Source organism: Octodon degus, unplaced genomic scaffold (assembly GCF_000260255.1).
Source record: "Octodon degus isolate 3935 unplaced genomic scaffold, OctDeg1.0 scaffold00262, whole genome shotgun sequence".
In the NCBI taxonomy this organism is placed as follows: Eukaryota; Metazoa; Chordata; class Mammalia; order Rodentia; family Octodontidae; genus Octodon; species Octodon degus.
In genome coordinates this window covers 1057107-1084315 of record NW_004524838.1, presented here as the reverse complement: position 1 = coordinate 1084315, position 27209 = coordinate 1057107, and the positions used below count along the sequence as shown (strand labels likewise).

Below are 27209 nucleotides of genomic sequence, written 5' to 3'. Positions count from 1 at the left end.
TCTCCATCAAACTTGAAAGAGAGTTTTGCAGGGTGTAGTAGTCAGGGCTGGAATTTGTTTTCATAGAGGACTTGACGTACTCTGCTCCATGGTCTTCTTGCCTTCGTGGTTTATGAAGAGACATCGGCCATAATTCTGATGAGTTTTCCTTTGGATGTGATCTCTAGTGGCTTTCAGTATATTATTCTTGTGCTGAATTTCTGGGATCTTCACTATTATATGTCTCAGTGTGTTTTTAATTGAGCTGTGGTTACTTGACATTCTGTATGCTTCAGTTACCTGGACTCAGATGGTTTCCTCATATTTGGAAAGTTTTCTGCTATTACTTCTGCCCATGTTATTTTAATGTCATTTGTATTGACTCATTCTTTCTCATTCATACCTATTAGTCTCATATTGTTCATCTGTGCATCTTCTTGCAAGTGATGAATTATTTTTTTCTTCATCCTAGTTGTTTTTAAGAGATCTTTTCTTACCTTTTTACTAGCTGCACCAGCGTCTTCAAGATCTGAAACTGTCTTCTCTTTCACTCAAACAGTTTTGCAGGCATGTGATTGATATTTTAAGTTCCTCTATATCTCTTTGAGTCTGCTTCATGCAATCTATTTCGTTCCTGTATTGTTCATTCACGGAATCCATCATTTTTCTAATCTCCTCTTGTTTTTAAATCAATGTCTTCTTTAGAAGCAGTTATGAATTCTTTTATTACAGTGTTTTTTTCAGCTTGGGTTTCCTCCCTCTGTTTCTGTAGTTGTTTTTTTACTTCAGATGCTATGAGTGCAGAGAATTCTTTTTTCATCAGAAATTAATTCCACTCTGAATTCCTCTGTATCTTTCTGCTGTTGCTTATTTACTTTCGATGCTATTAATTCATACATTTCATGCGAGCTACTCTCCTCTGCACTTGTTCTGGGTGGGCATTGGGTTTTCTTCATATATTTCTGCTTTTGATTCTTTACTGCAGATACTATTAATACAGGGATTTCTTTATTTCCAACCTGAGTTCCTCTATACTTTTTTGCAGCTGTTTCTTTATTTCAGAAGCCATTGATTAATTGCCAAAATTCAGGTGCAGATCTACAAAGTTTGAATTTATCCGGTTGTGCCTGGCTTGGATCTGGCTGCTGTTCTCAGCTCAGTCCTGCTGCAGCCCTTGGAGTGAACCTGTTTTTCCCCTCTGGCAAGATGTTCTGCTCCTGGACTAGCTGGGTGGTTCTTTTCCCTACTCTCTCTACAGGGATTGCAGCTGCAGAGTTTCACCCCAGGCCTGTATGCCAGGCCTGAGCTGAGTTTGAAGGGGAGAAGGGGGAGTAGGGGAGAGGGGAAGCTCTCCCACACATTCACCGGGCGTGGGTTAGGGCTGTATCTGGGGTTCCTATAATTCCGCAGAAGTTCTCATTTACTGGGCGGGCATGGGGGGGTGGGCTCTGGGAGAGTGTGGGTCCCAAGAGCACAGAAGTGGGTCTCACTAATGCTGCACCTGGGTTTGTACCAACTGGTCGTGGGGGCGTTGGGTAGCTGAAAGCTCTCCCACACATTCACCAGGCCTGGCTAGGCTGGATCTGTGGGGTCCCTATAATGCAGCAGAAGTTCTCACTCATGTGGCGGGTGTGGGGGAGGGCTGCAGTGTGTGGATGGGGGTTCCAAGTCCGCGGAAGTGGATCTCACTACGCTGTGCCTGGGTTTGGACCAACATGTTCCATGGGTGCAGGGTAGCTGGAAGCTCTCCCACATACTCACCGGGCCTGGCCTAGGGCTGGATCTCAACTATTGTGTTTAGAACATGTTATTAAAATTATTGCTTTAATCCTGCATGAGTAGTGAGACTGGTAGGTGACTTCCTGGAGCTGTGTGCTTGGAGTGGGACACTATGGGCAAGTCAAGGCAGAAGTCACCTTGCCCACTCTCTTCATGTTCTTAGAGGAAATCTGAGCCTCTGAACATATAAGGCTGTTTCTCTGTCTGTAAAATGTCTGGTGATAAATGATCTGTGAGCCATAAGCTAGCAATTACTTTGCTCAGAGGAACTGATTATTAGAAACAGTAATTTATTTGTCTCATATAGATGGTGTCTTTATCAGATATACAGAGGGCAGGCAATTGAACTCAATGCAACTGAAAAAAAAAAAAAAGAAAAAACATTTGTTGTGTCTGTTCTAAAATGCGTGTGCCAGGTTAGATGCCATAAGGGTCACTCAGCAGACCGGCCTTAGCAGGTTTCTTACTTGCCATAACCACTGTTTACTTAAAAATTGAGAAACTGCTTTGAAGTTTCAGAGAGCAGCTGTTGTAAACATAAGGCAAAGTTCTGCTGGGGATTTTCACAGGCATGAAAACAATTTCCCAGTTTATGCTCTAGGGATGACAAGTCATTGAGCTGTCATCTTTCCCAGGATCTTATTCAAATGAGAATGTTCTTAAGCACCAATCAACAAGTAAACAAACTGTTTACTGGATGCCCAATAGTATGTACAATTAATAAATTCCTCAAGGTAAGCTTGACAGAAGATACATTAGAATTTATTCCATTCATCGATGCTATGTGAATTCATATGGTGCCTAAAATAGAACTGGACTTGGGGACAGTGGTGTAGTTCAAGGATTACCTCTTTCACTTATTGGTTTGATTTATGTAGCAAATTGATTACCTTCTGGAATCTTTGTTTCTCCATCAGTGAAATGGGAAACTGTTCTAGCTCACAGATCTCTTGTAAAAATCAAGAAGTCATTATGGGAAGGTATTTATCAATTATAGGGTCAAACTGGTAATCACAATAAATAGTATATCTATGAGATGAGAAGGAAGGAGAGGGTAATAGGTTTAGATCCACATCTATATATTTTCTGTCTCTATGAGGAAATAAAAACCTTTGCTTTTATTTGTTTGGTACAGGGAACCAAGTTTGAACTTAGAACCTTGTGCTTGCCAGGCAGACACTGTACTGCTGAGTTACACCACCAGCCGCACCTTTGCTTTCTTATTGCCTCATGAAACTAAAACATGTATCTATGTATATTTGCACATGAACTTTAGAAGAATGTAAAGTAATGACGTATGAGTACACATAGGCTTATAGATAGCAATGCAGAAGCAGAAAGTGAAAAATAAAAATTTTAATGAAACAGAGGAAAGCTCCTTGCTATACACTAAAGACATTGTTTTAGCTTAATTTCTATTATTGCAACAACACTTTAGAATGTACATAATATAGATGAGATGAAGGATAATATTGTCTCAGTGTATGTGCAGTTTAACTGAAATAGGGTTATTCTTGTGGAAGTTCAAATGCCAGAAAATCCAGGAAAAACTCTACCATATTTATCTTTTATATTTTGCTTAAAGTTCTATCCAGGGCTGGGGAGATAGCTCAGTGGTCTAAGCAACTGTCTGGCAAGCACAAGAATCTGGGTTCGATTACCAGTACTGCATTCCATGCTGGCCCCAAAACACTGGGTGCACTGTGCTGGCCACTGAAATGGGTGGGTGGCACATACCTGTATAATCCCAGCACTGGGGAGACTGAGATAGGAGGATCACTAAGAGTCTGATCTGCGTAACAAGACCCCGTACCAAATAACAAATAAAAAGAAAGAAACTAAATTTCTATCCATGATATGCTTCTTTAAAATAATAAGCAATAAGAAGAAATAAAGTGGAGAAAAAGAATCACCAATAGTATGATTGTATTCCGAGTCAGAAGCAATAATATGAAGTTAAAAACTAGCAATAGCTAAGATTATGCTTAGTCATAGGTAGTCATGGGAAAGAACTTTAGGCTGGTTTTTAAAGTTAATTTGTTAATTAGGTGAACATCTGGGTTTTGATTCGTCACTTCCCTTGGAAACCTTGATTAATTTATAAGATTTTCATCCCCATTTGCTAAAAAAAGCAGTGAGTCACGCAGCATTACACACCAATGACAGAAAAAGTTAATTGGATTCTGCATCTTTCCACATTTCTCCCTTCAGCAATTCCTTACTGCTCTGAGCGGAACCATGCGCTAAGGGAGGCTGTGTGTTTTTTTGTGTTTGAGAGAGATATAAAAATGAGAGGAATAACAAATAATTGAAAGATGACTTTACAAAAAAATTAAGAATATATTTTTTTATTTTCTTAGATTTGTGGTTAGAAACTTTGGAGAGATCAACAAAAATATAGCCAAACTTAAAACTAATAAACTTTTTAGCTCATTATTTTATTATTATTATTATTATTATTATTATTTGCAGAACTGGGGATTGAACTCAGGCCCTTGCACTTGCCAGGCAAGCGCTTATTCTACTGAGCCATCTCCCTGGCCCTTATTTATTATTGGTGTACACTTTTGATAGAATTTTGACTTGGGAATCATGTGAATGTGTCATTATCTTTTAGGAAAGGATTGTCTATGAAGTAAAACGTTTTAGGGTTGTGTTTAGGAAGGGGGACACAGAGACACAGCCATGTTTACTGCAGTGTTTTGAATGGTTCATCAGCAAAGAGAACAGCTCCAAGAAAGGAGAGGACACAAGCCCGAGAGAGGAAAGGACAGGTAAATGGTGACAGCCAGCACCAATATGCTGGCTCCTTGCCCTTCAGTGGGTTGTGACCTTTCCTATCTTTGATACTTACAAATCACATGCAGTTTGCAAACCCATTCATAGCTATAAACTTGCAGATGACGCATGATCTCTGTGGTGTAAAACCACATTCACAGAGGGGAAGTCAGAGTAGTTCGTAACCTTCTTTCTGCTTTTGCGATGTCTCTCATAAGTCCTTCACCCTATTTTTCTTATCAGCTTTCTTTTGTGGGCATATGTCATATTGTTACATTTTGCGTTTATATAAGGTACCATAAAATCTTTTCTGGAACAGGAAAGAATATGAATTAATAGATAAATAGCTAAACTAGGAAAATGCTAACAGTTTGTTTATAAGCAATTCTAATCATCTTGGAGCAAATCTTTTGCATTGCCAAGCATACCTGTGTGTTTACAATGAACATAAATTCTTTTTCTAACTAGTTAGTTAGAAAATGCAGGAGAAAATGTTGCAGAAGAACTGACTGAACTTTTCAACAGAAATATATATAACTGGGGTAGAGAGGAGACCAGAAAGGAGGAGTCTTGGATTTCAATCTTAATTTTCTTTTCACCATGTGCTCCTGTGAAAATACAGAGGTGCAGTGTAAATATGGAGGCTGGCTTGAAATATTGTAAGAAAAAAATTTCTATTTATTAAAAATTTGCTATTTCTCGGCAATACAACCAGCTATGGCAAAATAAGATTTTTATTTAACATTTATCTGTACCTTATACCTTATTGTACTTTGGAAAATAAAAAAATTCCAACTCTGTATCTAATTGTAGGCATAAGAACATATGTTTTTACACTACAAGACTAAGAATCAACACCACATATAAGCAAAAACACAACTTACTCAAATTCATTTTTCTTTGAACAAAAATTAAATAAGACTTTAATAAATTCTTTCCTTCAGTGTTTTCCAAGTCTTTTTAAAAACAGTGTTTGTGGACAGGATATCATGTCTATATCTTCTACTATGAATAACCACTAAGAAGACAACAATATGCAATGTATTAATTATTTGAAACTGTCCTACTAATTGATCTTGAAACTACCTCATTGCTATTTGTTTCTTAATAAAATTATTAAAAAAATAAAAACATACTTGACAAACAAGTGGATTTACAACAAGGCTGAAGGCACAGTCCTACTTCTGTGATGCAATTAAGAACAAATAAATTTTGGAATAAACATTTATTCATGAGAATTCAATAAAACAAAGCCTACTGAGAAGTTCATAAATGTAAAGGTTTTACATTTATAAATAAAAGAACATAATTGGTCAAAGTGAAAGAAGTTAGAATGAATTGGTGCTTTTTGGAAAAATTTGATATGCAAAGACTGATTGGAAAACTTTATTTATTTTTTTCTCTCAGTCAGCAGAATAAAGATGTCCACCATTTTTCTTGGTCTTGGAACATATTGTTGCACAGACTGAAAATCTTGAAGTCTACTTTATATAGATGTCTCTATGTTGCATGTAATAGAAGTGGTAAGAGGTACTGGAATAAGAGGCCAATTTCTATAGTGTTCCCAGGTGGATATACGTTTCCAGTTTTTCCTCAGACGTTCTCTCATTGTTTCTCTCCCAGGTACTGCTCTGTGAACTCTTCTATGGATTTCCAGATCTATAAGGAAAAGAACTTTAAGCTTTTTATTACTTTCCATAACTGCAAATCATGAGGGTTTTGAGATGGCTGAAGAAAATTATATTTATCAATCGATAAATGTGAGTAGTAAGCAAGCACTAAGTCCTGTACATAATCAGCTTTGAACCTCAAGGATTACTGACTTGTATGACTTGCTTTCAAGTCTTACAATTAGCCTTTAGATTTGTAACAAACTCTGTCAATAGACAGAATTTCATTAAATGTTCAGTAAACAAATATTTAGACTGAGTACTAGACTATGAACAGACTATTTTACCAATTTGTTATATACCAGTCCAAATAGCTGACAGTCTCACATACACAAGAAAATAGTCTAAAAATCAAAGAACGAAATCTTTTGTTGTCTTTCTTACTGCAGATGTGATGATGAAATAAAGGTATTAGAAAGTTGAAATTCTTTCCCTAGACTACTACACTGATTTTGGAAATGGGGAATGGGGGAGGTTCACTAAGCACCTGCAATACTGCATTATTCATGAAACTGATCTTTGAATTTAATTGGACCTAAAGAATAAGACCATAAGCAATCAGGAGATAAAAATGGTCTTTGCATTTATAGGCAACATTTATTCTACAGAGGAATATTTATTTTATGAAGGATCATTAATTTTTAGTTAAACAAATAGCCCACTAAGCTATAGCATGCTTAAAAGACTATCTTATTTAATCTTTCTCCCTAGTACATGATAAATGGCCTATAAATGTTTATGGATTGTTTGTAAACAAAATAAATGAAATAATTGATCATGAAAAAGGGATAGCAATCTACTTGTTTAAAAAATTTAGAACAATTAAAAGAACTGTATTGAAATTGAAAATTGTTTAAAAATGTTGGTTTCCACTTGACTGAGTTGGAGGTAGTCGAGGAAAATTCTAAAAAAGGATTTTAAGGATAAGAGAGACAGTCTTAAAGAGAAACAAAGGAAGAAAATAGGACAGACTCATAAAAGGAAGAAATCAAAGAATGAACACAAAGGTTGAGAAAACTACTAGAAGACAAACACCTGGAGAGAAACAAACAGAGAAAACAAAACACAAAACAAACTATACGCAGGGAAGGAGGAGACTGCCCTAGAGTCAGGAGTGAGGAGAAGGTGTTGACTAGGTTGACTGGAGATAGGGTTGATATCCTGGGGCTGTTTGCTTTCCAAGGAGCTTTGTCTTCCATCAAAATTTGGAAAAGCATTCCTGCTGTTTTCAATCTTTAAAATTTACTTTCAAAATAAATTTTTATGTTTTCAAGAAATTCTAAAGATTTTTTTTTTTTAAACAGAGTCTCATTGTGCAGTGCAGGTTGGCCTTGAGTTCACTCTGTAACCCAGGCTGGCCTCAAACTCTTGGCCATCTTTCTGCCCCAGCCTCCTGAATGCTGGGATTACAGGCCTGTGCCTCCATGCTGGGCCAGAAATTCTCAAGGTTTTTCTTATATCTGAAAGGCATCAAAGTTTAGAAGGTGAGGTTTATTTTTTTTTATAAAATCAAATTTTCACATGCAAAACAACCCAGTAACTTTTTTGTGATCTGAAATTATAGCTGCCATATCCACAATTTTAACTTGGTATTAATTTTATTCTTAGGAAATTCTAAGAAGAGAATCCTCAAGCTTTTACTTGGTTTGTTTGCATTCTTGTGAACAAAGTAAGCACATCATTTAGAACAAAGGATATAGAGAAAATTAATGAATTTAAATAGGATAATTTTTTTTTTTTACCAGATTTAACATTTTAAAACAGGCATACTCTCAAGATTTGGGGGATAGATAGGCTAATTAACCACATTTGATGTGTACATTGTAAACATGGATCAAAACATTATATTTTATAAATATGTATAATTACTATGCATCAATTAAAAAAAGAAAAGAAAAAGAAAGTAAGAAAAAATGATCTCATAACTTTCTCTTTCAGAAAGTACAGAGAATTAGGTATCATTTTTGTTGAGTTTTTATTTTTAAACAATTATGAAATAATATCCCATTCTTGTAATATTCATCTAGATTAAAAAGTTACAACATAAATTCTCTTCTCTGTTCAAATCAGAAGCTTCTAGCTCCATTTGAACAGAAAAAAATTATTTACAGAAAGCATATAAGTTGGTGGGCGGTCATCTGAAGTATATAGTCACTATTTCCCCCTTAAATGACTCCAGTGTCCCCACCAGACCTGGCTTTCATCCCATCAGATGATTTCCCATATATTCGTTCACTCCTAGCGTGTTATTTTTGGTATCCACCCAATGGTGTACATGATTTACTTTGCTGGAGCTGTTTCTTTTGCCAGAGGGGAAGTTCCTGTGTGTGGTTATTGATGTTCTGACCTAAGTCAGTAAATGACAAATAAAGAAATAATGGAAGATGATTTGTGGCAGTTATACCTGCAGGCAGGTACAACTCACAATAAGAATTCCACTTCATTATTTCAGAAGACTATGGGGTTTAGTTTCTCCAAGACAGAGAAGAAACAATGACTTCTTAGTGGCAGCCTTGAGGCTAGTTGGATTCTAGTCTTGGGCTCAACATCGGTTCTGTCCTTCTGTAGTTCTCTTTGCTTGCAAACAGACTTCTTTGAGTTGGAAGGAATAGGACATTTGCTTTTTGTATTGTAACTCTTCTTTGGGCCTTTCTACCCTCCTCCCACCCCGGTTTCATCTTTAGTGACCGATCTTACTTCCAAACTTACAGCGGGCACTAGAAAGTCATTATGATAACCAAGGTAGCTTGTAAACTGGGCAGCATGTGCCCTTCCTGCCCTGATGTGAATTCCAAGGGCCATGGCATGACCAGGAGAAGTGTATACAATATAGTCAACCCCAGAGCTTTGCATCTAATCCACTGGCTCAAGGGCATAGGTTTATAAGATATTTGTGCATTTTCTGTTTCTTTTTAGTATTTATTTATTTATTTATTTATTTATTTATTTATTTGATACAGAGTGTAGCTACATGGTTCAGACTCCTATGAGGATCCCCAGTGCTGGAGCTGGCACAATATGTGGTGCCAGGGATTGAACTCAAGTCCTTGCACTTGCCAGGCAGGTGCTTAGATGGATCTATCTCCCTGACTCTTCCTGTTTCTTAAAATTGTTTTCATCTGGGAATGGTGGTACATGCTTGTAATCCTAGCCCTCTGAAGGCTGAGATAGAAGGATCATTGCAAGTTGAAGACCAACATGGGCTACAAAGTGAGTTCAAAGCCAGCCTGAACTTCATAGTGAGATCCTTTCTCAAAGAGAGCAAATCAAAACAAAACAAACAAAAATCATTTTAAGGTGGGGAGTGTCTTGTACGTTTTGATATGTACAGAAACTATCATTTCTTTTTAGTATTTTTTTTGAGTCTTCCAATGAATTCTGAGGAAAGCAGAGGGTAAATGCTGAGCTCGCCCACAGCACCAACAAGCGTGACTCGTACTTACTCTTGATGGTCTTCCTGCTGGGCAGGGATGTGCTGAATAACTTCATAAATTGTGCTTTGTACATCCTGCCCTGATACAGCATCAGGGCTGGGAACAGGCCTACTTGGCATCTAGAAAAAGGGGTACACAAAAAACCCTGAATTAATCCAAGATTAGTCAATATTTCTATTCTGTTGTGTAACTGATAACATCTGGCAAAAGTAATGATGCGAGAATTAGAACTGCTTCCCATCCTTAGAATCTTTATCTCCTCCATGCAAGTGTTCTGCACTTTCCCTTTGGTGGTGTCCGTAGCAGCCTAACTATATGGTCAGAAGAGGAACAGAGTTACAAGCTATTATATGTTCTTTTAAGAGAAAAGCTGGCAGTACTATTAAGGTGACACAGCAAAAGTACATGGCAGTTTTGGAACAAGAGAGCATACATTCGCATCTTTTCTATTACATCTTAATTACTCTTCTCACAGTATTTGCCAGTTATATGTGAAAATAGCTTAAAAGAAAAAAATAATGCACAACAAGCTCTACTCACTTTAGGAGTAAAGACAGTACCAAGAAACAGCACACAAAGGGAGATGTTTTGGCTTCAATATGTAACGGGCCCTAAAAATGAAACGCTTGGCTAAAATTAGAAAGAATATTGTATTTGTCTAGAAAAACGTTTTATATTGTTGAATATATTTTATGGAAACTGACAGTCATGGTTCTTAAGTTCCCATTCCTTCTATTTCCTTCTTCCTAAAAACACAGCCTTCACATTAAAGTCTGCTTTTCCTTGTCACCCACTTTGTGTTTTCTTCATGCTTCTGTGTATTTTGAACCTTCCTAGCTGCAAAGCTTCACCCAGAGGAGCCTGCCTTGGCTAAGTCTGTGCAGCTCTCTGTCTCACCCCCATCTGACCTGCTAGGTCCTGGCTTTTGCTGTTCTGCAATCTCCACTCCCACTCCATTTACTAAAGTTCTGCCTCATTATTGTGTGCTGAGGATATCTGATTTACATTTTGTACCTGGGATAAACTCTTGATTTCTTTGGGTATGGTAAAAACTGTCTATAGTGAACACTAACTTCCTTAACCTAGTATCAGGATCATTAAATTAACAAATGTGTTCATTTTATACAACTGCTTTCTGTCTGACTCCTGAAAGAAGTATTAAATGGACATGAAATGTACAATTGTTAGGGGGAAAGTTTTTCATTTATATGGGTACCCCAAAAAAGAGAATCCCAATAGATTATTTTGATTTTAAAAAACTAATAAATTATTAGGGCTGGTCAGATAGCTGAGTGGACTAACATGCCTGCTTAGGCAGAGTGCAAAGGCCTGGGTTTGATCCCTGGTGTGCCGTGCTGGCCCTGCCCCTGAGGCGTGCTGAGATGGCGATTGAGATTGGGCATGGTGATGCGTGCTTGTAATCCCAGTGCTTGGGAGGCTGAAAACAAGAGGATCGCTACGAGTCCAATCTACGTAGTGAGGCCCTGTAGACCCTGTACTAAATACATAAAATAAAATTAAATAAATAAAAACCCCTAAGGTATTAGTAATTCAATTTGGCCATGGCCACCGTTGTCTCAAAATGTGGGCGGAACCCTGGGCTTTTGCACTGAGCTCCACCCTCTAGAGTGCTGTTATTTTCCTTCTTAATTGTAAGCTTGAGATGTTTGCTTCTGTTAGTATTTCTCCTTTTGTCGAGGCCAGCTCTCTGGATGCCAGCGTTCCCAAGTGGCTGTCGTTCTCACATGCTCATCCTGATTCCCCTCCTTTTGTTGCTGCTTTTGATTTCTCTCTTCTTCCCCAAAGCACCTGGTCTGGCCAATTAAGAATCTCAGCAGAATTCTGAGAAGTTTTCAGCTTTGACAATAGGCATGGCTCCAAATCAAGTTCTGCTCATGACAGAAACAAGTGGGGCTTCTGAGATGCAATTAAAAGATCCATTTTTGTGCTTCTAATTCTTGAGAAGCATTAACAGGTTGAGCCAACAGAGATACTCCCAATTACTATCCCAAAGCTTGTACTGAAAAAAAAACTCCTTGTCTCAGAAATTACATTATAAGTGATCCCAGCCCTTCCGTTTCTTGTTCTACCACCTGAAGCCACACCTTATGAGGTGCTTTCTGTCACTGTGAATAGTTTTAAATAACTGATTTGCCAAATATTTATTTTTGTCTCTTGTGGAAGTGGAGGGCGAGTCAACCCTGCCTGAGCTGTGGTTGCACACTGCAGAGCCGCTGCAGGGCCGCTCTCTTCATCTGCTACAGCGACAGCGGCGTGCTGCGCTCCTGACTTGCCCTGAGGGAGGGGGCACTCCAATCACCTCCTCTTCATGACTCACAGGGCATTTCTGAGATAGTCTGTGGCCAGACGGAATGAACCTTGCACATTGATAGAATGCTCTAATCCACTCTGTAACAACATGCAGTCCTAAAAAATGGAAGTGACAACGCCCAGCCTCAAGCAACTCCTTGATGACCCCTTCCATAAGTGGACTATCATAGGAGAATAAGGGAACAGAGGAAAAATACGTCCTACACAAATCGCAACAGTGTTCATGTGCTGATTAGCTGAGAAACACCTGCACGTCTGTTAGACGAGATTTATTATTTGAACGTGTTTTCCCCTCAGACTGAAAAAAGGGCTTCAGCAGTTAGCAGTTCTCTCCTGTGTGTACTAATGCCCCCATTATGATGGTGGTGAAAACTTATGCCTGCTGGGGCTGGAGAGATGGTTCAGTGGTCTAAAGCACCTACTTAGAACAAGCTTAGCAAAAAAGCACAGGGACCGCGGTTCAATCCCCCAGCACCACATGCCAGCCAGCCCCGCCCCCTGGTGGGCTGAGCTGGCCACACACACACACACACACACACATAAATAAATAAATTTAAAAAAAAAAAGAAAGAAAACTTATGCCTGCATCCCTTAGGCCTATACTGTATGAAGAGCATGAGGTGCTGGAACGATCAATTGTCTTTGAATTGACTGAAGTTGTGACAAGGGAATGAAGAAAACTTGAAGAACAGAGAAAATTCAGTAAAGTGATGGTCTGCAGCCACTCAAGTAATGAAGAATAATTTCAACCTGATTCCTTATCTTCTATTGATTCAGTTCTCTTGATCTTCAGTGCAATTAATTCCTCTTCACTAAGCTTACCAGTAAAGCGTGTTTACAAATCAGCATAACCACCTAATTTGTGTTAGCTTTATTTATAAAGGCTGAGAAAGATGCCTCAGCTCCCCAGATCTGGCAGCACCACTCATTGCAGTACTAGTGCATAAAGGGTAATGCGGTCTTTTGATGACATTGCCTGCATGCTTGAATGCATGCTGCCTACACGTCTGGGGATGCAGAATTCTACTTGGTGAACCAGCCACTAGGAGCACTGACCCTGCAAACACCAGAAGCATCTGGAAAAGCAACAAATTCATATATTCCGAAGTCATCCAGAGCATCTTCATGGCCTGAAATGGAAAACAATACTACTTACAAACACAATGTTTTGATTGCTGTTGCTTTAGAAACCATTATAAAACTCATCTTCATTGTCTATCTTAAATGGTATATGTACAAAGCCAATTGAAAATTTCCTAAGCCCCTTTGGTTCTATTGCTGTGAGTGAAACTGAAATTAATCACATGTTGAGTGATACTGGAAATGAATTTTTCTGAAGCTGAACATTGAAACCAAACTGGAACAATTACTCTTAAAGCCTGACATGGGAAAATATATCACATATTCAAATACACAGATGTGGACAGGCTTATCTTTCATAACCTTCAGTTATCAGAGACTCATGGACTCTAAGCCTTCAGCCAGATGTCACAGCAGCTTTTGATCCACTCATAATACCAACTTTCCACTGTTAGATGTAACAGAGACCATAAGAAATGAAAAGAACATGTAAATAATTATGGCAGCTTAGACATACACACTAGTGCAATGCAATATGGCATCCGCCTGAACTTCATCTATACAGCATTGGGGTTGGGGGTGGTTTGGATGAACCAGATGGTCTGGCATTAAGTCACTGTAAGCGAGCAAGGCCTAGAAAAGTGGAGCAACCATATTTACTAAGTATTCAGATATCATATTAGGCTCTCCATCTTTATCCTTTTATTTAGTTCTCATAGCAATCCTCTGCAGAAGTCTTTATTATAGATGAGGCAATTGAGGTCAAGAAAAATAATTTTTGTAAGGGGAAGGTGGTATACACAGGAGAGAAATCCAGGTCCTGAGATGCCCAGGCCCAAGCAAAAGCTCCCTCGTTTACTTATATCGCTTGGCACAGTCAACCACGAAAGCTGGGAGGGTCAATGGGGACAAAGGAGGAGGATGAGCTCCTGTCAGACCTCTCTCTTTGCTTCTTCTTAGGATGGAGCTGCCAGGATCTCATGGGAGTAACACAAGGAGAAGCTCATTTGGTATTTTCAATATAATAATGGTAGGTCAATGCATAAGTATTCAGCAGAACACAGTAACTGCGCACAAGTGACTTCTCTTTCTGATCCTTAGTTGTCCTGTTGGAAGCATCCAGACTGACCTTCCAAACTTGTGTGGCTCACATTAAACCTACACAGGGTTGGCACTTGTAAAGGAAAGGGATTGTCAGAGCTATACTAGTTTTGTCTTATATGAATTCTATTATATTAATAGAATACCATTCTGGTATTAACTAATGGTATTAACTAATACCATTAATTAATACCAAAAATATTATCTAATATACTTTATCATACTTTTATATATGAATGATATTTATTAAAATAATTTCATACTTCTCAATCTGGCCATTACCTGAAAATGTTTGAGCTTTCCTGTATTCTGTGTCTGGCCTGCAAAGACAAGTAGATATTTCAGTAGGGATAATAATTGAGGAAAAAATATTCAAGAACAAAATTATTTTCACAGAAATGTATATATTACCTGCCTTCTAGCTTCTGTTTTATGACTAAAGCCAAAAGAAAAAAAGCATAGTAAGGTATAGTTTAGTATACATAAAAATTTAAAACATTTAAAAAATTTTAACCTACCTCTGTAGGGATGATATTTTTTCCATATGAAGAGAAAACACATAGATACAATCAAAAATAGTGATATTCCTGTTATAACTGCTAAAGGTGACAATGATTTTGCTTTTTGTGCAAACTTCTCCAGTCCTAGATAAAAAGACAAATACATTTTAGAGATAAATAGCTATATAAATTGATGTGCTTATGATTATTCTTTATCTTAACACTGAAAATTTCTCTTTCCCCACTCTATTCCAAGAAAGACACCAAACGGAAGAAATGTACTTGATTTAGGACACACACACACGTGCACACACACACACACACACACACACAACCTTTCTAGGGATATTTGTAGATGGAGATGTGAGCTGCCTGGGCTTATACTGACTTATACTAGATATAACAAATAATCCATGTTTCACTTAATTGTGTTTGCCACCTTAACTTAGATCTATTTCAGTTCACTGTCTCTATATCCCCAGATGTCAGATGTGCCCCCGCAAATTTCTTTCTTCTCCAGTGTAATTCAAGGATGTGAAATTTCTAAGGAGTTAGGATAAAGTGCAAAAGGAAAGGCACTTTATTTTACATATACTTCACTAATTTTTGATTAATCATACTATATCAATTCAGATGCATGTGATTGTCAATGTACTTAAAAGTCCAATTTCATGACTAAGCTCCACTTTTTAAGTGATTTTTTAAATTTAATATTACTGTAGAAAATTTACTAACAGCTAATATTTGGTGGCATTTATAGTATATCAAGCTCTGATGGAAGGGTATGTGGCACGTATTAACTCAGTGATTCTTCCCAATTATCTTACTGAGGAGGTATTATTCAACCAATTCCCTTTATGGATGGAGGAAGCTGAAGCTCGCCAGGGTCATTCAGGTAACAAGTGGTAGATATGAACTATGAACTATGAATCTTTAATGTATAGTTCTTTTTTTATCTTTAAAAAACACAAAATAGTGATAAAAAAGTATTAGAAATGAAGCAAGATTTCACTAAACAAAGTAATAGGAATTCAACAATGGTTGCTGTATTACATGATACTATCTTCAAATTAGTTGTTCGGATTAACAGATATAAATGTGTAAAATTTATTAAAAGAAAAACAAAACAATAACATAGAAGCTATAAAAAATACAAAAGAGGGGAAAGAAATCAGAGCAAAGGACCAGGGAGATGGCTCAGTGGAATAAGTGCTTCGCTGGCAAGCGCAAGGGACTGAGTTCAATCCCTGGCACCCCACCCCTGCAAAAAAAAAAAAAAGAAACCAGAGTTAAAAAAAAATTAAGCATAAATTGCTCCTTTCAAAAGACCAGCAGAGGAAAATAGCAGTTCCATATTATGTCTAAAATGTTTGATATTCAGACAGATAGTGATGTTAAGTTCAATGGCCTGTTACAGGATAATAATATCATTAAACTTCTCTTCTGGATGTTTAACAACTAAAGTTTACAGACCAAAAATTAGGGAAATAGAGGGGCTACAAGGGTAGCTGACATTTTGGCCCTAGCCCTTCAAGATCAGTGAGGATTCAGGACATAAGAGAACCTGTGCTGTGACATCCTATAACTCAGTGGTGTCCTAAATTTTCTGATCAAGGAGATTATGGGGCCACAGAGGAAAATGACAATGATGTATAGTGTGCCTGAGGGGAGTCACCTGGAGAGAAAAAAAAATCTCTCAGGCTTTCACAGAGAGCAAATTGGTCAAGCAATGGCTGTGACTCATCCAGATGGCTGACACCGATGAAAGATCTACAGGCTGCTCTACATGGTTTCAGTGTAAATCCTGAGGAGATTTGACTGACCTTGTCAGATACAAAAGTTACATTTTTAGTTATATAGGTCTTGCTTTATCTTGGTCTTAACCATCCAGCACAAAAGTATAACCATGAGGTATAAAAAGCAATGCCATATTAATATACTGAACTGTAAAAGGCTCAAGTTGACAACTTCTGACAATTGCCAGTTCTTCTGATAACCCACCACTATTATGGACTATTGGACTATATTGGATTATTTTGCTGAATTCAAGTAACTACAACTTTAGACTGTTATCAAGTATGAAAAGGTCCTTTAAAGACTTCTCCAAATACAGCTTCTCTAACTGCAGTGGAACACCCATCTCTGAAAATACAAAACAAAAAAGGGGGATATGTTGGGAGCCAGGAAGCTAGGAAATCAATCAAATATACATAGGTAGGACTTGACCCAGTGCCTAAAGCAGACAAGCTAACTCACTCCTGAGATGAACATCCTGTCTGGTTAAGGTTAGCTATCAGTTGCTAGGCAACTTAGTGTCATGTGTTAGTAACTTCACAAAAGTGCAAATAAAGGATAGTTTTGTTATGAAAAAAAGAGAAGGAAAAAACATGTATACACAGAGAGTTAGGGTAGCTATACAGCTACTTCCTCTTAGTTCACTGAGAATAAAAGTTTATACTAATATTTTTAGACAAGATATCATGTCTTTATCTTGCCCTCTGAATAACTACTATGAAGACAAAAACATGCAGTGTATTAATTATTATTATTATTATTTTTTTGGTGGAACTAGGGATTGAACTCAGGCCCTCATGCTTGCCAGGCAAGTGCTTCTTCTACTGAGTCATCTTCCTGGCCCCATGCAATGTATTAATTATTGTAAACATCCTACTAACCTGTTTTGAAATTGTTTCATTGCTATTTTATCTTTTTTCTCTTTCAAATGAATAAAAATTATTTAAAAAGTCCCTATAATGACTGAGGTCACTACGTATACCTAAATTGTTTCAATAAATTTAATTTTTTTTTGTTAACAAAAAGAACCAAAAAACAAAAGACCAACAGAAAATGACAATACAATTATCCAAACTATTCTGCATATATACCTAAATACATCTTTTCCATTCTTTCACTTGTCCTTTTCCTCATCCCAGTTTTTCCTTCCCATTCAACAGTTTCTTTATTTCTTTCCTTTTCATAGTATCTGTTGGACCTTTTAGATTTTCATTGCTCTTTCAGGTTCTCACACTAATGAGACAATATGATGTCTGCACATCTGGATCTGATTGATTTCTCTTACCAATATAGTCTCTAGCTGCTTCCATTTATGTAAAAAAGCCTCAAATTTATCTTTTTATATAGCTGAATAATACTCCATTGTGTAAAAATACCCTATCCTTTTTTTGTTTGGTTGTTTGACCTGGCTTTATTTTTTAAATTTTTTTTCATTTTAATGAGAAAAAAAGATAAAATAACAATAAATCAATTTCAAAATAGGTTAGTAGGACAGTTACAATAATTGATGCATTGCATATTGTTGTCTTCATAGTATTATTCAGAGGACAAGATGTAGACATATCTTGTCTAAACAATATTACTACAAACCTTTTCTTCTCAATGAAACAAATGAAAGTAACTGTATATCTATTTTATCATATATATATATATATATATTTAACAAGAAAACAGTATTTTATTTATACTTTTGCAAAGTTAGTAACATGTGACACAAGGTTTCCTAGTGGCTAATAGCTGACTTTAACCAGCTAGGATGTTTATCTCAGGACTGATTCTTTGAGGTAGCTTGTTTGCTTTAGGCACTGAGGCCTAGTCCCGACTACACACATTTGATTTATTTCCTAGCTTCCTGGCTCCCAACATATCCCCCTTTTTTGTTTTGTTTTGTAAGAGATGGGTGTTCCATTGCAGTTAGGGAAGCTGTATTTGGAGAAGTCTTTAAAGGACCTTTTCATACTTGATGCCAGTCCAAAGATTGTAGATACTCGAATTCAGCAAAATAACCCAGTATAAATCAATAGTCCATAATAATAGTGGGTTATCAGCACAGCTGGCAATTGCCAGAAGTTGTTGACTCGTGCCTTTTACAACTCAGCATATTAATACAGCTTTATATTTTATACCTCATGGTTAGACTTTTCTGCTGGATGGTTATCCATTGCTCAGTCGATGGGCATTTGGGTTGTTTTCAAGAATTAGCTTTGGCAAATTGTGCTGCTATAAAGATGGGTGCATATATATTGCTGTGTATTATAATCTCAGTTTTTGGAAAAATACCTAGGAGGGGAATAGCTGGCTTGAATGGGACCTCCAACCCTACTTTTTTGAGGAACCTCCATACTGATTTTCATAATGGTTGTACCAGCCTGCACTTCCACTAACAGCGGACAAGAAGGGTTCCTTTTTCCTCACAGCCTCTCCAGAATTTGTTATTGGTTGAATTCTTGATGATAGCCATTCTTTCTGGCATAAGATAGTATCTCAGCATTATTTTTAATTTGCATTTCTTGAATGACCAATAATTTTGAACATTTTTCATATATTTATTTGCCATTTGTATCTCTTTATTTGTTAAGTGTATATTCATCTCAGATGCCCATTTTTGGATTGGGTCTTTGAGTTTTGGAGGCCTGATTTTTAAAAATTCTTTAAATGTTCTAGATAGGCATTCTTTGCCTGATGGGCAGTATGTTATAATTGTTTCCTGCTTCATGGGGTTTCTTTTTACTCTGTTGTTGATTTTTTTTTTACATGCAGAAACTTTTCAAGAAGATGAGATCCTAATTGTTGATTCTTTGAAGTATTTCCTATGCAGTTTGATTTTTTGAACCTACGATCTTAACTTTATGCTGTCTCCCTTTTTCCATCTCTCTTGAATATTACTCTAACACATGCCTATGTTAAGTATGCTTATGTTAATGTCATCTCCAGACTATAATGTGCTTAGTCATATAGTTAACCTGTGCAGGAGAAAGGAATTGTGATTGCCAATAAATTCAAGTCTTCTGTATCAACATGACACTCAGATATTGATACAGAAATGAATCATGATCTTTGACAGTCTGCCCAGATTAATATGGAAGTGAAAGTCATATATACCACTTCCATTTTCTAGTAGAGAAAGGTCTGGAGAACTTGGGTGTGGTGAAGAACATTGTGACTACTCAGCTGTGAAATAAATATCAAGTCTGGTTCCTGTCAAATCCATCAGAAAGCAAGTCCCCAGCAGCCAAGATAAGCAGGAAACCTTATTATTTTTTTTTCATCAATTTAAATAGACATTAAACTCCTTTAAATCTTGGGTAGAAGAAATAAGTGCAAGATGATTTAAAATGAACTAGGATAGCAATTTATTGGTTCCAGTTCCAAACAAGAACATTATAAAACTAGCAGAGAGATAGCCTCTTTTTCTGTTTGTTATATATTGTAGAACAAAAGGTATTCTACTGTTAGCAAGTTGGCTTTTTTGAAGTGCTTCTAGCACTTGGGTGATCTTTATGAGGTCTTAGCCTTTTACACTTTTCTTTTTTACATTTAGGTTTTGATATTATGCTGCTACTTTACAGATCTGTTCTCTCCAAAGAGCGATATAACTTTAGGTGAGCCTCTTGACTCTACAGGCTTTGATTTTCACAGTAGTAAAATGAAGTGAGAATAATAGCTTTTAGATTGTATTCTTGTTCCAGTACTCAATGATTTGGCATACCAAGAGACTTAGGTGAGGTTTATTACATAAATCAAACACTGTATCCAGTGGCATACAAGTAACTCTATCTCACAGAATTGTTTGAAGAAGTATATACACTGACTTTTTTTTTTTTACTGATATAAAGGACATGTAGCATATAGTTTACAAATAAGTAAAATGTGCGATACTCTTGATTATTAATTACATGTATCTAATTGATATATGTACATATGCTATCCAACTATGGGTAAAATTCAACCATGTTTTGGTAAAATTAGATTTCAAATAAGTGCTGATTATTACCCAATCCAGTAATTGTTAACATCATTGATGACCAAGTGTAGTATTACCATGAATGTTGGTTGGTCCTTACTAAGATGAAATGAAACAGTAATGTAATACACTGAAACTTCCATTTATTCATCAGAGTCTTTTTTTTTTTCTTTTGGTGTGCCACGGATTGAACTCAGGACCTTGTGCTTGCCAGGTGAGCACTTATTCCACTGAACTATCTCCCGGCCCCTCTTCAGAGTCTTGGAGGACTGCTGAATTCATAATAGTTTTAAATACTGAAAGGAAAGCTGCATGTAGTGATGCATGCCTGTAATCCCAGCACAAACATTTTTTGCTGGAGAAAAATTTACTTTTATGAAATGTCCACATTTATCTAAAGTAATGTTTTTGTCTTCAATAATTGTTCTAATTCTTTGATAAGGTCTGATATATATATATATATATATAATCTTCTGGATGTTTGTAAGATTTGTTCATCCTTTTGTTTTTTAGTTTCCTTATATATAAGACATGTCTCTCATAAGTAGCAAATAGAATCTTTTTTTTTTTTTTTTGGCGGAACTGGGGATTGAACTCAGGCCCATGTGCTTGCCAGCAAAGCACTTATTCTACTGCGCCATCTCCCCTCCCCCACAAATAGAATCTTAAAACCCAGTTTAACAATATCTGTCTTTTAGTTGGAATAGTTAAGCTATTGATATTTAGCATGATTACTTGTACATTTTGGTTTTGAGCTACAAATTTTATTATTTTTCTGTATTTCCTGCATATCTGTTTCTTTTTTCTTACTTTGAGTTCTACCAATTATAACTACAAAAATAAATAAAACCCATTCTCTACATTATGTCATTTTCATTGCATGATGAGAGGCATAGCCCCTTGAACTTTCTTTTATTCAGTTTCAGTATCCTCAGATCATTTTGCTGTTCTGCACAGCACTGGTTTCCAAATTCTCTATTATCTTTAGGGTACAATTTTGAAAGGGCAACAAAACCTTTTCAGTTTCACTTTTATGCTACATCGTGGAATATAACGGATTATATTCCACTATAATTCTCAATAAGACAAAAACAAATAGAATTCTGAGACACTACAAGTGATAAAAAAGAGGAAAAACTGATTATAATACCAAATAATGGAAAAGCAAAACTTAAGATACAGGATTGAAAGGGCACTTTTAGTGAATTAATTCTGTCTTCTTTCCAGATTTGATAGTAAAATAAAAATTAATGAGCAAATTTTCAGATAATACCCAACTAAATGTATGTGCATTATGTATATAAAACCAAATTTGTATTTGTTTACCACATACTTAGTAAATTTTTATCATAACAGTAATAATGAAATTAATAAAAAAAAAAAACCTCACAGTTTCACTTATAGGGACAGATAAAGAAGTAGTCCCAGAGAAACTAAAATATTTACCATAGTAAGTTCCAGAACAGAAACTGGTATCCAGTTTTTTTTATTTTCCTGGCTGGGAGTTTTTCTTCCTCTTACTCTGTGGTTATTTTATTTTTTTTTTTTTTTTTTGCTGCAATTGACAAGTAGGCTTTTATACGTCAGTTTTCCGTCTAACCTTTTCTAGGACCAAACATCAGGAACTTTGAACTACTTACTGCATGGTAGCCAGATGGCTTTCACCAAAATTCAATAACCCTGATCTCCCATAAAAGAGTTAAATTCTAACTTATTCTATTCACGCCCCCATAATGTGTTTTACCGTGAATAAAATGTTAGAAAATCCTTTCACTGATTTCAACTGGAAAATACAGACATAGTTATTATTTCAGAATAAATACATTTCATTTTAATGGTGAAGTTTCACTCTGGCATACATCAGACAATTTGCCAGACAATTCTATGACTCAAAAATTATAATAGGTGTATTAAAAAATGATTAGTTGTCTTATGCTAAGATGCATAAGATGCATTTCTTCTCCTTCACTGTAAATGTTTTGTCCTTTCAGATATGTATTTACTAAAATGGCCATAATTGCACGTTCTCTCCTGTATGGGTTACACTCCTCCCACCTCCTATGTCTTGTTTCCTCAGCCTCCTTCCTCAGCGCCCTCCCTCCCCTTCCCTTGAGCTGCTTGCCCTACATCAGAGGACCACCCTCTCGGGGCCATCAACTGCCACCCTGAAGCAGGAAGAATGAAGATAATGCTTTTCTCAGAGCAGAAGATCTTTCCAGCCCTCTCCTCCTCCTGACTCTTTTCTTCTTCTGGCTCTCTGTTTTTAACACGGCTTCTCTATCCCAGAACACAAATAGAAGAGCACAGCTGCTGTTATCTAAGATCCAGGCAAGTGTGTTTTGGACAGACAACTTAAAAATAAGATGGGAGGGAAACTCTGACTCCATTAGCCCAGAGAATGTATAGAGACCCCAGTGCTGCTCTGGGCACTCACAGCAGCTCCCTTCTTTCTCTTTTCAGAGAGATCGCAATGTTCCTTAGTGCATAGCAGGTCACTCTCCCCATTATTTAAACACAATTGACTCATTTACCAAAGCCTGAGTGGAAATGCTATTTGCCCCTCCTTTGACAAACAAATAAAAGGGAATATATGCTAAGTGTAAATATGGGCAAGAGGTGTGGTATCCATGGTATCGCATCCCTGCTGTCTAAGAGACTGCACCCAAAACAGTACAGCCATATGCTATCAGTCAGTGTGTCTATTTCTAGACCAGAAAGGAGTCCTGAGCTCTCCTATCCAATCTGCCTAATGATTATGGCAGCTCATCCCTATCCCTGTAAAGATGAAGGCAACGTACTGAAGTGCATACTATTTCCATACCCCACCATGAGCCTACCTGATGGCGGCAGTTATTCTGTGGTAGATATTAAGGGGAAGTCACCCACAATCTCGGACTCTAGAATTCAGGGTTGTTCTATGTCCAGTGTCATCTCCAGTGGTCTAATGTGCAGAACATCTCAAGTCAAAAACTTCTAATATTACCAGTTCTGTGGATAACCCACTACTATTATGGATTATTGGACTACATTGGATTATTTTGCTGAATCCACGTACCTACAATATTTGAATGGCAATGGAACACCCATCTCTGACAAAACTAAACAAAAAACTGGATATATAAATGAAGTGAAAAAATTTTGCAGTGAAAAAATATATCTGTATACACAAAATAGGATAGATATACTGCTACTTTCTCTTAGTTCAATGAGAAGAAAGATTTATACTAGAAGTGTTTAGACAAGATATCATTTCTGCATCTTGAACTCTGAATAACTACTATCCTTTTCTTTCTTTTTCTTTCTTCTTCTTCTTCTCTTTTTTTTTTTTTTGGCGGAGCCAGGGATTGAAAGTCAGGCCCCTGTGCTTCCCAGGCAAGCGCTTATTCTACGAACCATCTCCCTGGCCCTGAATAACTACTATCAAGACAATAATATGCAATGTATTAATTATTGTAAATGTCCTACTATCTTGGTTTGAAACTGCCTCATTGTTATTTCTTTCCTCAATAAAATTAGTTAAAAAAGTGAAGAACACCTTCTGGACATAGTGACTTGAGAAATTTATTGATAGAAGAAATTAGTAAATTTGTTTTCCTGCTTTGGGTCTCTTCTCTAGTCTTTTGCTATGAAAAGATGTAGAATGTAAATAATCTTTAAAATAGTTGATTTATCAGGATTATACATAACTTGAAAGCACTTCTATTATGGCTAAATCTTAAACTACAGCCATGTAGCCTTAGGGAATTCTACATTTGGACACATTTAATAAATGTGAACATCTGCTTTTTAGCAGATAATTACATTTTCATAAATATTTTCTTTGTATATATACATACATATTGTACAACATAATAGTGATTTAGGCTCAGTTATAACTTTAAGGTGGAACATCTACATTCAAAGAAGCTAGTAATTAAGGAAATAAAATCATTACTTTTCAAAATACAAATGATAATACATCATTTTAATAACTTTTCCTGGGAATTTATAGACATTTTTAGTTAAGACGTTTGTGTAACTAGTATGAAATTATATACATAATTGTAGACAGAATTTAGGTTCTATAGTGTATAACTGAAATTATCTAGGATAATGAGGAAATACATTCTTTACAATACATGTCTATAAAACCATCATCCTAACAATATTCCCAGGGACATTAAGGGATACAGTTTGTATGGTGGGTAAAAAGAAAGTTTTTGAATTAGGATATTATTTTATCACTTCCTAGCCATGAGGCATTGCTTACTGTCTCTGGTTTCTTTAGGACATTTTCTCTGAGATACTGAAAGGTCAATTAATAATACCTGAAATTAAATGTGCATTATGGCCTACAGAGTTGGAAGTTGCCACCTGCTCCAGTTTTACACAGGCAGAAAAATGTGCAGCTAACTGTCCCCATTTCCTGCCTTCCTCTCCTCAACTGCTGGTCTTCAATAAAACTTTTGCTTATCTCTTGGCCTTGTTTTTTGTTCTATATCTGTGATCTTGGAGTCTTCCTTGATTCTACTTTCCTTTGCCCTCCATGTTCTTTGGCTGAGACTTTTTGATTGGTTACATTTTTTTTTTGCCTCATTGAAAAGAGTTTTCATTTTTTCCCTAAAGCTTCAGTTTGGCTAGACCAAACATCAACTCAATTCTGGAAACATCTAAAACATCTCATCCTTCTAAAGCATTTCAAATTCCCCATAGTTCCTAAGATAGCTTGTTAATCAGAGTGGATGATCAGTGAGTACCCAACTGATAATTAGCGGTGATGGTCCTTTATAACTGTAGGCTAGTGTACACTTAAATCTTCATTGCAGAGATCCATTCATTTGGAAGAGCAGAAATATTGAACACTTCATAAAACATGCCCATATCACTCATTTCCTCCTCCATTTTTCTGCTGTTTGAGTTAAAGTTCTGTGGACATTTGGGAGTTGGAAAATAGCTCTGAAAACCACAAAGGCTTCACTAATGTTGACAATCCTGAATCTCCCTGAAAAATAAGCACCTGCTCCTCTTATTTACTGTAATAACAAATGCCTGGTATTTGCACAGGTCAAACAGGTTTTTTAGATTTTGCAAAAGGCAGTTACATGAGATTAAGACTGTAGCTGTCTTGGGGCCTTGGTAATAAGATCTTAAACAAATATTAGGGTCTTCTGATATTATGAAAATTCTCTGGCTGAAGATGAATGGAGAAAATTTAGGCGGTGGGAAAGCCTTAACGGCAATACACTTCTGCACGTTATGGTCATGATTTCAATTGAAATGAGCATAAAGAGTAACTCTTAGATGACATTTTGATTGCTACAGATTTTTATCTTTTCTTTTTTTTTGTGGAACCGGGGATTGAACTCAGGCACTTGCGCTTACCAGGGAAGCGCTTATTCCACTGAGCCATCTCCCCAGCCCCCATGTTACAGATTTTTAAATGCTTACTTTCTGTTTTTTTTTAAAAGTGATGTTTTTGTTAGCTAATGGCAAGACAAGCTATGGATATTAAGCCTATAAATATATAGTGAAATAGGAAGTAAACGGTGCACCTTAGCTGTTTACATGTTTATAGCCATTTTGAGTCATAAATAGGTATCATTGTTAGCACGAATTATTTTCTTCAGTGCCTATTGCCAGTGTTTGGCCCAAACTAGATGCTTCAGTAATAAGTGAATGAGCGCTTAATTTAAAAGCCATGAACAGGGCCAGGGAGATAGCTCAGTAGAATAAGCGCTTGCCTGGCAAGTGCAGAGTCCTGAGTTCAATCCCTGGTACCACACACATACACACACACAAAAAAGCCATAAAAACATATGCTTTGGTGGTCTATAAGGAAAGATATTATTTACTGCCATAATAAAACATAATTCACATAAAAAAATCTAGTGATGTGTTCTTTAATATGGTAGTCACTGAAAAGTTATGGCTGTTTACATTTAAATTAAAATTAGTAAAACAAAACATAAATTCACTTCTTCAACTGAAGAAGCCCTGTTCATGGCTTTTAAATTAAGCACTCATTCACTTATTACTAAAGCATCTAGTTTGGGCCAAACACTGGCAATAGGCACTAAAGAAATAATACATGCTAACAATAATACCTACTTATGACTCAAAATGGCCATAGTCATGTTTTACCTGTCCAAAAGCTGAATGAGTTTAGGGGCTACCATGCTACCATACAGATAATGAAAACTTTCCTCATTGCAAAATTTCACTGATAGTACTTTTCCAAACAGTGTAATATTTTCTCCATATTTAGAAAAACAAAAGTAGTTTATAAATTCTAATATATGCCAGGGGCTTGCAAATATTAGTTATTAGTATCCTGAATGTTACAAAGTTCTTAGAAGGACCCACTCAGTAAATATTTACTAATCAATCTGTAAGTGTTCAATAATCTTATAATTCTTTTTGGCTCTTTAAAAACTTTTCATAAAATTTACAGTTCTACAGGGGAAAATCAAGTGTCATATTTGTGCCTGTTATATATTCAGACTGGCTGGTCTTACTTGTAAGATTTTCATTCAACAGGTCTGATGTGTCTCACTGAAAGGAGCCTTCCAAGATGATTTTGGTGCAAGTGGCCTAAGAGACACATACTGGCAAATTTAGCCCTTATGTTACAAAGACTGTATTTCTGTTTCATTTAACATATCAGCTTCTCACTTATGGGTCCTATATCAGGTACTGTAGTTAAAAGGATGGAGAGAGGCCATCAATGAAAATAGTATTAATAGACACTGACAAAGGTTCTACAATCTGAGGTACAGGATCTCACGATAAATCCTGAGGGGATTTCACTGACCTTCTCAGA

At 36.5% G+C, this 27209-nt stretch overlaps 1 protein-coding gene across 1 annotated transcript in view; it reads right to left on the bottom strand.

Annotated features, from left to right (window-relative positions):
- Positions 1-9645: 9645 nt before the first annotated feature.
- Positions 9646-27209, bottom strand: part of Hepacam2 (HEPACAM family member 2) — a 51521-nt gene continuing 33957 nt past the window's right edge. Inside the window, exons 5-9 of the mRNA XM_004646255.2 lie at positions 14671-14796; positions 14564-14588; positions 14435-14472; positions 13028-13101; positions 9646-9759 (exon numbers count right to left, since the gene is read on the bottom strand). Of these exons, the coding sequence (XP_004646312.2) occupies positions 9646-9759; positions 13028-13101; positions 14435-14472; positions 14564-14588; positions 14671-14796 (377 nt within the window). The remainder of the gene's footprint in view (positions 9760-13027; positions 13102-14434; positions 14473-14563; positions 14589-14670; positions 14797-27209) is intronic.